The sequence below is a fragment of the Eucyclogobius newberryi genome, unplaced genomic scaffold (genome assembly GCF_026437365.1).
Source record: "Eucyclogobius newberryi isolate DKJ021-1_F unplaced genomic scaffold, fEucNew1.0.hap1 SCAF_5, whole genome shotgun sequence".
NCBI classification, from domain to species: Eukaryota; Metazoa; Chordata; class Actinopteri; order Gobiiformes; family Gobiidae; genus Eucyclogobius; species Eucyclogobius newberryi.
Window position 1 is genome coordinate 15,678,851 of NW_027316167.1, and position 12,949 is coordinate 15,691,799.

Below are 12,949 nucleotides of genomic sequence, written 5' to 3' on the forward strand. Positions count from 1 at the left end.
TCCCTTTAATCTCAACGCGTGAATGTAACAATCTTGATGTGAGAAATCAAACCTATTTTTGTACATCGTTTGAGCTGAAATTGTTTCTACCAAGTCCATTGTTGTAATAAAGCTGGAGAGATCCTGAAATGCACTCAAGTATCTTTGTTTCACACCAACATCACATCTCAGATCCATACGTAAATCACGTAGTTTTATTGCACGGTCTATAGGTGGGGTAGTTCTAGCTAGGCCTTGTGAAAAATGTAGACTCATTGTTAATAAATGACAGATCAAACAATTTTTTTCTTATAGGAGCCAATTTGAGCTGTAGAAGGTCAATAGTAAAGTAACACTTCTACACTACGGTTAGTGTTGCGGCTCACATTTTATATTGTAGCCGTTTCTAATACATTGTTCATGAAAGGGTTTAATGTCACAATATAACTCATTTTCTGTAGCAAGACTTGAAAATGTTTTGTTACTTCGAACCTAAACATTCTAATACCAATGTTTTGGCAGTTCGTCCTATGGCATGTTAAATCTTTCTGAAACACTTTTTACTAGTTCATTAACAAAGCAAAAGAGTTCAATTACTTTACATCTACATACAGCACAACTCTGTACCTCTAAATGCAGGAAGTTATACCAATTGTTACTTTTGTAGAATTAAGTGATCATTTCTTACCTTCATACTTAAAAACAGTGAGGCAATTTTTTTGAAGGAAAACATTACATTTATTTTGTGATGAAACACGACATAGTTATGCACATCAGTTCAAATTGGAATGTGGTAGTGTTACAAAAGTGCACAAGGACGCTGGAATACTGGAGTAACAGCTGGAATACTGGAGTAACAGCTGGAATACTGGAGTAACAGCAGTGTTTTGACAATGTTTTGACCTTGGATGTCTCCACACACATTAGGGCCTCAGTGGTGGAAGAGGCGCAGGTTGGTGTGCACCAGAGTGATGCCTTGTTCGTTACAAGCGTTTATGACCACCTCGTCGGCCGCAGAGCCCGAAGGAGCGGCGATGAACTTCACACCGCTCTGGAAAGAGAAACCGTTTTAATGAACAGAAATGTATTCATAATGTGCAAAATAAAGAAATGCACAGATACGGGCAATTTAAATGTCAATGTGATGGTTCAATTAAGTTGGACCATAACGAAAAAGCAGAAACATTACATAAAATGCAAATGTTATTTTATCCTGTACATTTATCAATCCACGAGTTTAAGTGTGCAATTTGATTTTCTCTATTAATTCCACTTGAGCAAAACTTCACAATAAATAGTCCAGTTCATTCATAATGCAAGAAGCTATCAACTTTACACAGATGACATTTCTCAGTGGACACTTGCCCGTTTGGCCCGGTCGATGTTGTCTCTGAAGGGAAAGAAGGCGTCTGAGCTAACAGCCACCGCCTGCAGAGAACTCATCCAGTTCTTCCTCTCCGTCTCAGAAAGAGGCTCCGGCACTTCCTCGTACATGGACTTCCACACAGCCAGATCCGGACCCTTCAGACAAAATGCATGAGACGTTACAGAAATAAAAAATAAGATTATGAAATAAGCCATTATTAGGGATGTTAAAATGATTTAGTTATTCAATTTGTTTTAAATCATGTATATTAGATTGTGGGTTTCTTCTAAAAAAAAAAGAAAAAAAAAAAGCCAACACCGGCATATTGCATCATCCCAGTCATTAATAAGGCTCATGTATCACATCTTGTTTTAAGGCCCATTTTATTCTCCGATTTCCATCACCAGAGAGCTGCCCCATTAAATGGAAATCAGTTTTTGTTTTGTATATTTAAATTCATTGTTTCACATTTATCATTGTTGGTTTCAGAGCAATGCCCTTGTTTGGATGAACACATTTTTATATGGTGACCGGTGGGTTAAATAGAGGAATTATAATAGACTACAGCACTTTGGAAATTGACTCGTTGGTAAAATGTGCTCCGTAAATAAATGGATGGCAAGGGATTCATAAATACAGTTCTTGCCTCTCCAATGGTGTTGCTGACGTACTGGTCAATAGCATTAGCCATTTCGGCCCTCTTCACACCAGCTCTGAACTTCATGCCGAGGACGCGGGGATTGTGTCTCATCCACCAGTTATCAGCTTTATCTCCAGCCAGACGAGTGCAGTGGATACGAGACTGCTGCCCGGCCCCAATCCCAATCACCTAAGACACAGAAATAACATTCTATACATCTCCTGGACCTGGAGGCCGATACGATTAGGAATGTCTAAATATTTAACCTGTCCGTCTTTAGCGTAGCACACAGAGTTTGACTGGGTGTACTTCACAGCAATCGTGGCCACAGTAAGGTCCCTCACGGCCACATCCGTCAGCTGATGAATACATGAGTGAACGAGTGCCATTACAATGTTTAGGCGTCTTTAATACCCAGAATGCAGAAAATGCGGGGATGCTCGAAACCCAAATTATACAAGAGAACATATTACGCCAAGAACGTTAAATACTTAAATGTACCAGGCTTTTGGAGACAACGTTGCTGAAAAATGCTTTGTCAATGACACCTCCATTTCTCTTCTGTTTGAGGTGCAGACCAAACAGCACCCGGACCTCCATCTCGTCCGGCTCATATTCAGGGTCCATCTAATTTAAAATAAAAGAAGACGAAGACGAAGAAGAAGACGAAGAAGAAGAAGACGAAGACGAAGAAGACGAAGAAGACGAAGAAGAAGAAGAAGAAACTCAGAAAGTGGTCGGTCGATGTATATTTTATAAGATTAGTGTTTTTGTAAAATCTTAATGCTGTTTGAGAGGATTGAACGTGTGAGATGTGTGTTTGGGTCAGAGAATGAACATTGTGATTTGTTCTCATCGTTGACCTGGGGTAATTGCATCGTATAATATTTTCCTGTAAATCGGGGACTGAGACTGTAAACTAGCCATTTACCCATTGTTTTTTTTTTATTTTTTAAACGAAGCTAAAAATGTATTATTTTTGCTTCCTTTGTTCACAAGCCTCACATTATTCTCGCACACAGCAAGTTGCCGCTCTTCGTTTATAAAATGTGCAATAGGAAAAGTTTGACTGGATTTTATGGATGTACTTTAAAAATGCATTTTCCATATCTAAAATTATATGAACAAAATCTCACCTGAAGCACACAGTAGTTGCCATTTTTCTTTTTAGAGAGGATCTTGAGTGCCTCCTCTTCATATCCAGGGGCAATAATGCCATCAGAAACCTTTGAAGTTCAGATTTTAATTACTCTCCATGTGATGTCAAGCATTTTGTACATTATTAAACTAAGCGCTCACCTCTCTTGAAATGATTTTTGCAGTGGGAACATCGCAAACATCTGAAAGTGCAATGAAGTCTCCAAAAGAGGACATCCTGTCTGAACCTGTACACAGCAGTTTTAATTAGCAGCAGGTAACAGAACAAGTCTGTGGACATAATCTGTTCTCGTTTCTTTGCATCCTTGATTTCTCAGTTGTCCAGTCTACTAACTTAGGAATCAAGGAGGCAAGTGGAACAAAAATAATTGTCTGCATTTGTGACTCCTGACCTCTTGCTCGGGCATATGCTGTGGCCAGTGGACTCAAATCCTTCAGCATGTCGTGGACCATACACACTTTGGCTTCCTCTTCAGACAAAGGAACTCCTACGGCAGCTCCTACAAAATAAAAGGCAGTCATTTAATGCTGTAGAAGTCCATATAAAAAAACAACAACTATTGGACAGTGAAGTGAGGTTGAACAAATGGTAGAACATTTGTATGTGGTCTTATTCAGACAAGTGAAGCTCAAATAACTGGAAACAAACACTGAAGAAATGTCATTGTGTAGTTTGAGACTTCTTAATTGCTGCTCTATAAAATTCAAAACAAGTGTTCAATAAAAGTAAATTGCAGCATTAGATGATTTTTCTTTTGGAAATGAAGTTTAATTGTCATCTTGAAACTACAGCATAGTTTACAGGGAATGTAGTGGCTGCAGTCTCACCTGCAGGACTGACATGTTTGAAGGACGTGGCAGCGGCCAGGCCAAGCGCACTTTTCAGCTCCTTCACCAGCTGCCAGGCGTTCAGAGCGTCGCACAGGTTGATGAAACCCGGTGAACCATTGACAACTAGAGACAAAAGTAATATTTTCTGTGAGTGTGATCCTTCAATCGTCCTGGAGCAATCAATCGTAGAAAAGGTAATCATCTGAACAGTTTTAAAAATCAAGACTTCCATCGAAAAGCCATTTTCAATCTGATCTGAGAAACCGCTGGATTAAGCAGGAAATACTCGAGGTGTTGAGACAAGTTCTGCAGATTGAAAATGGATTTTGGATGCAAGCAGACAGTGAAATCTTTTCTACAACGTTGTCCGATGTTGTACCTTTGAGGGGCAGCTCCGGCCTCAAGGTGTAGAGCTGAGCAGGAGCCTGGTGCGGGTTCATGCCGTAACGCAGAGGCAGCTGCGAAACTCCACGACTGTACTGACCACGAAAGTAATCCGAAATGGCATCATCGTACTGTGCTGTGTGAGTAAATGCCTACAAAACATAACGTACAACTTAAGTCAGCTATAATTTTGTAACTTTACTGCATTTGCTTCTCTATTGCACAGACTTTGATAAAGGTAAAAGGTCATGGGTCGCCACATGTTGCAACCTAAACACTGATTTGAACAAAAAACACAGCTGGACTTTGTCTTGGCCTATCCAAAAATAAACACTGGTACCTATCAGCACCTCATGTCAATTGTTGCAGATTGTCATTCAAATAACACGAGAACATTTTAAACTGGGGCTAAATGATTCCATTAACAATTACAAAATGTGCACTTACAATTTCAATCAAATATCCATCCGAAAGCAATTTTAACACAATGGGGTCGCAGCACTAATCTGGCCCAATACTTGGCTGTACGCAAAGACTGAGTCACACAAAACAAGTCGAGAAATCAAGTCTCAACACGCGAAAGAATAAAACGTCTTTGGGAAATGATCTCACATGGTTAGCTGTTACCCATTAGGCAAAATAGACTTTGAGCTTTTAACCACATTATAATTGTTCACCCTTAACATTAAATTATGCATTGTTTTATTAACAGTGATTTGTGCAAATGTTTTACATTAGGTCTTCCTGTGTCACGCCCACTGATATTTACTTTGTTCAGCAATTTTATCTTCTTAAACTGTGACAAACGTAGGATTCGGCACAGTTTGGTTGAAATGAAAACAATTCCTCATATCATAAGTGGAACGGGCCAAATGATTGCCTGAATGATTTGAGAGACTATCATCAAATAAGTTTCAATTAAGGTACACACTTTAATGTCCTTGTAGGGGGAATTTGACATTAAAATGGGTAAATTGTACCTTTAGTGCCAGTGTCCTGCGTGTGTCCAAGGTTGTGTCTTTGTCGTCAGAGCTCTCCATCTCCTTGGCCACCACAGAGAAGTCATCAGGGTCACACACAATCGTGACTCGAGCGTGGTTTTTAGCAGCAGCTCTCAGCAAAGTTACACCACCTAAAGACACAATAAGTGAAATAATGCAATATTCTATTTTCTAAATGTAATGGTTTCCATTTCAAACTGTACCAATGTCAATCTGCTCCACAGCATCCTCCACAGTGACATCGGATTTGGAGACACTCTTTACAAAGGGGTACAAGTTGCACACCACCACTCTGAAAATAAAGCATTGGTCAAAATAAATAAACGAGAAGAATTCTACTACTGGTCATACAATGCAGGGGACAAAAATGCAAAATCCAAAAGTAAAAAAGCTTAAAAACCACTTCAACATGACAACTTCAATAAGACCCACATCGTGTGTACTGATTAGCTGCCATTTCATCTGTCAGATTGTTCAGGCGCTAAACAAATGGGAGTCACAGGACTGTGTTTGAGTAGCAGCAGTTTCCAATTTGGCAGCACTAAATGAGCCACACATGCTTTCACAATATGGACTTGTGATCCGTGTGACTGCCATTGGTCATGTCGGAAAAGAAAAAAAGACATGCTTCAGACTTTACACTAAAAATCTGTAAAAAAATAAATAAAAATCATTGTCAGAAGTTCTCACCTGACCAGACTGTAGCCCAGTTTGTCCATGTCTGCAGTGTCACTAGGGCTTTTTCTGGCCAAAATACCTCCATGTACCGCAGGATGGAGGGTCTTCACTCTTCCTCCCAGCATCTCCGGGTGTCCAGTCAGCTCAGACACATCTCTACACAGGAACAACACATAAATGTCACTGGAATTCATTTTAAAGTTGATGATGTGAGGTGCGATCAAGCACATTTTTAAATATGCTGGTTGCTCAGAATTAGCCCCATTTCCCACGTACTGATGCCTTGTCATGAGTGCATGGTTTAGGCCATCATGGATGCAGTAAAACAGACCTGACTGCCAGCCCAGCATCCCTCAGAGCTTTGGCCGTCCCTCCAGAAGCCACCAGCGACAGTCCCACGTCCACCAGCCGTTTAGCAAACTGCACAAGTCCAGTTTTGTCGGACACACTCAAGAGTGCTGCAAACAAACAGAAACATGCAGCTATAGAACAAATGTTTGATCACAGAGATGACAACCACGCGGCTAAAGTTAGCCAAAGAGCTAACCTCCATCACGTCCCCAATAAAACATTGAATTACGCCAACATGAGGAAAAGTCTTACCAAGTTCAGAGGCCATGCTTCCTGTGTCAGTTGTTGTAAAGATGCGCTTGAAAACGAAGAGGAACGTGACGCTCCGCGCTTTGTCGGAGAGAAAAGCACTGGTTCAGCCTGAGAAAGAGAAGACGCGGAGTTTACTCAATGAACTTTTTATGCTTCATCATGTGCTTCAAGCGCGCAAGACCCGCCCCTGCAGGAGAACGCCCGCCCCCAAGACACAGGCCCGCCCCCAAGACACACGTGCCCCAAAGACACACGTGCCCCCCTGGAGCCTTTTGCACATGGATCTATTATTGCGCATCTATTCAACTTGTTCAACTCTTTCAAAGCTTAGTATGACATGAAATACTATTAATATGTAATAGACTGTCCTGTTGTAAACACCATTACAATACATACGGTAAATAACCCCATGCTTCACAATATAGATTCAATATTAGAGTTGGCCACAAGAGGGCGCAAATGCTCTTTTGGTGAATACAGGACAAGCGTCACATCCTCCTCACCGGACAGTCCAACTTACGGTCATCAATCACCGGCACACACACTTGTTTCTTGGTAACCATCAATTGTGGATATTATATTATTGAGATAAACCGATCTTATTAAGTTATAGGCCTGACACCTGCATTAATGCAATTGCAAACACACAAATGCCTATAAATGAGCAGCCAAACACACTTTACGCACGCGTCAGTATTTACACAATGCTGCCCTTTCAGAACAACAAAAGCTATTAGCACATCCTGAAGGTTAAAGGGACCCTCTGGTGAGTGGGTGAAGCTCTCTGTGTCCCTGTGCACACCTAACATTGCCCACATTACCTGCATCAATAAACGGCTCATGAATAGGCTGCATCTGAGGTTCCGCCTTTTCCATAAACTTTATTGCCAAAAACGGTGGCTTTTTATGCTTTAGAACAGCATTTTCAGTCGGACAGATGCAAATTTATTGGCCCGTGTCACTCAGGGCCTCGCTTGCCTATTAGTTAAGTGACAGGACAGGGGCCTTGAGAGGAACCTGCTCCAATCTGTGTGATTACGTTAAAAGATCGGACAATCTGTTCATATTCACGTAATGACTCTGACGTTCTGCTGATTGATTAAACTACAGGGTGTAAATATTTTAAGGGCCCCGTTGATTTATAATGCATCAAAGCAAAAAAAAGAGGCGCTTTTATTTGTCTTACTATGAAAATGGGGATTTCTGGTAACTGCGCCGCGCAAGGGCCAAACTGGCGATGGCTTGAGTGATTCAATGGACAGTGAACCAATTTAATGGAAAGACTCAGACATTATTATTATTATTTCTAAAGAATTCAAAGTTGAATGTCAGTCAGCACTTCTGCATGTCCGTCCCTGGAGCTTCTGGCAGCATTATCAGCAACAACGCGTGCAGTTTTTAATCAACTCCGCATACTTGGATTGAATTAGGCGCAATCAATTACCTCCACATCGCCGTATCAATTAGCTGTGATTTTTTGTATTTGCGTGTCAGAGGGAATCCGTGCTGTGGAGGGACGTGCCATAAACAGGCCAAGAAGTGTTTGTCACGCAACTGCCAAGTCGCACAACTAAATGAGCTTATTGATTCGTGTGATTTGTTTCATCGGCCAAATTAAAAGCCGCGGTTGTGATGGAGGTTAATGTATATGCGGCCACATTAAATCAAAAGTTCGCCACAAACTTGGGTTGTTCACTGGCGTTTCCCGTAATGACTGTTGATGAGTTGTTCTTTTTCAAATGTATTGTTATTTACTTTTCTTTGTGTTCCAATATAAGGTCCTAATAATGGCCTATAATTTAGGGTGACTTTGACTTTCTCAGGACGCGGGCTGTGAATAGGTTATTTTTAAGCACTAGACTTCTAAATTAGGACAAGATGTTTGTTTTTGTTTGTTTTTTCTCTGTAAATTGGTGTAATAAATAACTATAGTCATAAGTCAAGCTGCACCGTTTGCTGAAATCAACAAGGTCAAGATTTGATCGGGCCTGACAGGGATGTTGTTTAGACCATTGTCCTAACCCGCTTAAAATGTATTGTTCTGCATCATTTTACTTGATAATACACTATAACACTGCATAAATATTAATAAATATAAATATAACATATTTGCCTTGATCTAGTTTCGTTTCCAGTAGGCCTAAAGTGTCCTGTGTTTTTGACAATATTGATATTTATTACGCTTAAATAGTTCACCACAGGTTAAGACACTGCAGGTGAATCTTAAATTTAAAGATATAAATTTGAAAATTCTACTGTAGTTTACTTATGTGAATGTAATGTCAGAAAAAAGTATTACATGTTTTTCCTTGTGCAATATTTCCATGTTTAAATAAGCCATTTTATGTGTGCAATGGCCAGAATTACATGTGTTTGAGAGCAAGGTTTAAATGTATTGCTTCAAGTTGTTAGAGATTTTGAATATCTTATTTGAGTTTGCATGAACAACTGCTTTCTGAAAATGTTGACTATTGTTTTGGGAGTTAAAACTTAGATAGCCCGGCTTAAGTAGATTTAATAAAATCCTTCAAAATATTGTGCAGTCAGATATATTGTCCTCATCTCAAAAGAGAAGATAATAACCAGTGAATGACTGACCTGTACTTAGTGGGATGTATTTTTTATAGTGCAGGGGATGTGTTAAGAAATTGCACTACGTCCTTAATGGTTTTCTATGGCTTTTCTGTCCACTGTATTTACAGTCGATTGGGCACCTGTTAATGTGTCTAATCACTGTATAAATATGTGGAAGTGGTCTGAGAGGGGCTCAATGACACAGTGCTCTGCGGACTGCTCCTTAATCAAAGACATTAATTTGCTGCCCAATAAAACATCCAGCAGCCTCCCACCGTCCCGCCAACTGACATCACCATCAGGCGGAGAACATTTCCAATTCATTAACTTAATTATTTGGCCATCAGTATAAGCCACAAGCAGTAATTAATATACGAGAGCCTCTCTCTAGATTTAAGGTGGGAATGGCTTCACAAGTGAGTCCATAAAGAAGAAGGTTTATCACTGTACAGAAAATAAATATATGGTAGTATAGATTAGATCCTTATTTTGGTGCTTTATTTGACATTACAGCACAGACATGTTTCAGATAAATACATATATGATTTAAATGTGTAAATAAATTAAAGCATTTACATGACAAATTCAGAAACATCAATATGAAAAATGCTTACATAAATATTCCACAATGACGCTCAGTACTTTTTTTTGTTTACACGTTTGAGCCCTTTGTGCAGTGCATTCAGTGGTTTAAAAAGACAAACACATAATGGAACAATGACAAATGCATGAGTTTTTGAGCATGCAAACAGTACAGACATGACTTTTGTGTCATGTTTTTGAAAGAGTCCAACTATCAGGGTTTGCACACGCTCTGTTGTTTTTGTAATGTTCTTTTGACTTTCACAGACCGGCCCCAATCTTCCGGTCTGCGTCCCCCACTTGCAGCTCGTCCATCTCGTCTTCTGAAAAGGGACTTTGCGGGCTGTAGCTTGCGCTCTGCTGCAGGAAGTCTGTGGACCCGTTGCCCATAGTAACAGGGTAATCATCGTCCTCGTTGTCATCCTCCTCTAAGTCCAGGACGATGCCTCTGTCGTCAGGGTCCGAGGAGCGTCTACTGGCCTCTGTTTTGTCCGAGGAGCTCTTGTTTGTCCCGCGCCCTCGCTCTGTCTCAGACTGTCCCTGGGTACTCCCCTGCTCCTTTGCCTTTCGGCTGCGTTTCCACTTCATCCTCCGGTTCTGGAACCAGATCTTCACCTGCAAACAGACAAGAGTTTCACTGAATGTGAATAAAAAGATAGTGCGGGCTAATGTGGAGAACAATCAAAGTAAAATGGCAAATTAATCAAGTTTTATTTCCACATTTTAAACGTATTGACATGCTGACAGAACATTAATTAGTTTTAGTGAGGAAGAAAAACCCAAGACACATTTTTCACATCAAACAGACAGTTTTTCTCACCTGTGTTTCAGTGAGCATGAGTGAAGTGGCCACCTCAAAGCGTTTGGGTCGGGACAAATACTTGTTGAGTTTGAACTGGTTCTCCAGCTCCAGTAGCTGCTGACTGGTGAAGGCCGTCCTGGGCCTCCTGCACTTCCCCAGAAGACCAGACTGAGCGCCCGCTGCAGAGGAACACTGGATTAGAGCTTTGTTTGAAATATTAAACATTGAGAGCTTGAGGACAGTGTGTGTCAGGACTCTGTGTGATAACAAATTGTTGATCTATGTTAGCCTTGAATGAATCAAGAGTAGATTGCCTGACTGTGTGTGTTACTGCTCTGCAAATAACAGTGGATTGTGTCTCCCGCCGGTGACGCTTTGTTATACATAAATTGACATCGCTTTTTGCTGCTGCTCATAGTCTTGTATCTTTCATTGTTTTTTACATAAAGCCAAGGGCAGAGGAAGTATAATTTTGTGGGAGGGAACAGTAGACATATGCCTGCACTGTGTGGCCATCATTAACTGTAATAGCTTTACTCCAGTTTATTGTTGATGAGGGGACACGGCGCAGAGGCCATAAAAACACAGGCGTGCCATTAACTTAATGAAAATTCAATGAATGCTTTTGGGCTTTTATTGATGAACTACAGAGTGTTTTAGGTGTTTGTTTATCGTCTCTTTGTCACACAAAGACAGTTTCAATCGGCAAGCCGTTTATAGATAAATAAATGAGGCCAAATGAAAATCTGAGGCCGGTGTGGGATAATGCTGTGGAGATGTGAAGGGGCCACTGTTGATTACAATAATTTACTTCTCAACTCAAGGCTTGGGAATGTGCTTTCAGAGAGCCTGTAAATTAAAATAAGCAGCCAATTCATTTATGGAGATTGTGACTGTGCCTCAACACAAAACAAATCTCACAAAGGGTCAGAAACTAAAAGCTATGAATGGATGTAATATAATGAATACGATAGACAGTTAAGCTTTTTAGTTCAAACCTAAAATTAAATGTAATGAAATGGGCTGAAATAGGCTCAAATTTAAAATGCTTCCAGATTTATTACAGATATTTTGTTATCAAATGTTATCTTCATGATGTTGTGGCTTTGCATTTGTGGTTAAACAAATACAAATATTTATACAATATAATAATACAAATAAATAAATTGGCAGATCGACCATTCAGTTAGCTAATCATCGTTTAATATGTGCGTAAAATGTGGGATCTGGACCATAATTGTTTTATTGTTTTATTCCTATTTACCCAGTGGTTGGTCTGGTGAATATAGACCTATTGAATAACTAGAGGATGAAAATAAATACATAAATAAATAATACAATAAATAAACACATAGCCTAAATTTAGATGGTCGTTTAACATTCAAAAAGTTGGCTACAATGGACTGCTCAGTGGACACCAAAGTTTAGAGCAGACGCATGTCCTTCTTTGAGACAAAACGATGGGTTTGTGTAAACTCACAGCCGTAGTCGGGGATCCGGGGCATCATGATCCCGGCGCGGATCCAGTGCTCCAGCGGCAGAGAGCCCGCGAGTGCCGCCGCCTTCAGGTGCTCGGGGTAAGTGTGCAGCTGCGAGAAGCCGCCGTAAAAGGCTGGATGCTGCGCGCTCAGGGCCGACAGTGGGTACATGGGTGCGGGGTACAGGCCCGGGAGCACGGACATCCCGGCGTGCGGTATGTTCAGGACGCCCGATTTGGAGAAGAGCTGAGGCGCGCGCGGTGACGGCGTTGATCCGGGGCTTCCGGTTGGACTTTCACTGCTCAAACCCGGGGACAAGTCTCTGCTCGCACTCGTGCACTTGTCCGCCAGGAGCGCGTCGATGCAGAAGTTCTTAGACTTTTCCATTGGAGAGTTTGCAAGAAAGAATGTACGGACCGAGTTTGTCTTCACAGCGTCATTTAGACTGTTTGCGCGAGTCAAAAAGTTTTTGACACAGCTTCTCTTGACTTGAAGTTAAAGCGTTCATTCATCCCTAAAACATCCTCGTTCCTCTGGGCAGAAACTCACGCGCCACTTCCTCTTGCAGCATCACGCCTCTGTCCCACACCAACTTCTTCACTCAGTCCCTCCATCAGTGTCCTTTTCCCCTCGCGTTGCTCTGCGCTGATTGGCTGCTCTGAATGCGCTCTGACGGGCCTCTAATCAGCTAATTACCTGCTCGTTTCTCTCTGCACAAAGAGCTATGAGTGAGGTAATGTTCAACCCCTGTCCCGCCTCGAACACCTTCAGCTATATCAAGCTCCGTGCATTAGAAGATTAGCCCGATGTTTCAGGAGCCATCACACCGCCAGATGCTGATATAACTGACGCGAGCCAAAAACTGCCTGACTT

General features: G+C 41.1%; 2 protein-coding genes across 2 annotated transcripts; both read right to left on the bottom strand.

Moving 5' to 3' along the window:
- Positions 1 to 693: 693 nt before the first annotated feature.
- On the bottom strand, positions 694 to 6,749 carry atic (5-aminoimidazole-4-carboxamide ribonucleotide formyltransferase/IMP cyclohydrolase). Its single transcript, XM_072465344.1, has 16 exons — positions 6,641 to 6,749; positions 6,369 to 6,495; positions 6,050 to 6,193; positions 5,563 to 5,651; positions 5,339 to 5,490; positions 4,354 to 4,510; positions 3,972 to 4,097; positions 3,536 to 3,643; positions 3,285 to 3,370; positions 3,122 to 3,211; positions 2,487 to 2,612; positions 2,252 to 2,344; positions 1,992 to 2,174; positions 1,345 to 1,500; positions 838 to 1,030; positions 694 to 807 (listed from the first exon to the last, which is right to left on the bottom strand). The coding sequence occupies exons 1-15, from the start codon at positions 6,654 to 6,656 to the stop codon at positions 911 to 913; spliced, it is 1,773 nt and encodes a 590-aa protein (XP_072321445.1). The 5' UTR covers positions 6,657 to 6,749; the 3' UTR covers positions 694 to 807; positions 838 to 910.
- A 3,133-nt stretch (positions 6,750 to 9,882) lies between these two features.
- Positions 9,883 to 12,463, bottom strand: mnx2b (motor neuron and pancreas homeobox 2b). The gene is made up of 3 exons (XM_072465174.1): positions 12,079 to 12,463; positions 10,617 to 10,777; positions 9,883 to 10,411 (listed from the first exon to the last, which is right to left on the bottom strand). Exons 1-3 carry the CDS (start codon positions 12,461 to 12,463, stop codon positions 10,058 to 10,060), a joined length of 900 nt encoding a protein of 299 aa, XP_072321275.1. The 3' UTR covers positions 9,883 to 10,057.
- Between the last annotated feature and the right edge of the window lie 486 nt (positions 12,464 to 12,949).

Excerpts from the sequence above, each read along its gene's own strand:
- atic (XM_072465344.1), bottom strand. Across the intron at positions 4,511-5,338 it reads GCAGGACACTGGCACTAAAG|GCATTTACTCACACAGCACA; the intron begins GTACAATTTACC and ends TATGTTTTGTAG. Across the intron at positions 3,212-3,284 it reads CAAAAATCATTTCAAGAGAG|GTTTCTGATGGCATTATTGC; the intron begins GTGAGCGCTTAG and ends TGAACTTCAAAG.
- mnx2b (XM_072465174.1), bottom strand. The coding sequence starts at position 12,463 with ATGGAAAAGTCTAAGAACTTCTGCATCGACGCGCTCCTGGCGGACAAG. Across the intron at positions 10,778-12,078 it reads CCGGATCCCCGACTACGGCT|CGGGCGCTCAGTCTGGTCTT; the intron begins GTGAGTTTACAC and ends GTTCCTCTGCAG. Across the intron at positions 10,412-10,616 it reads TCATGCTCACTGAAACACAG|GTGAAGATCTGGTTCCAGAA; the intron begins GTGAGAAAAACT and ends GTCTGTTTGCAG.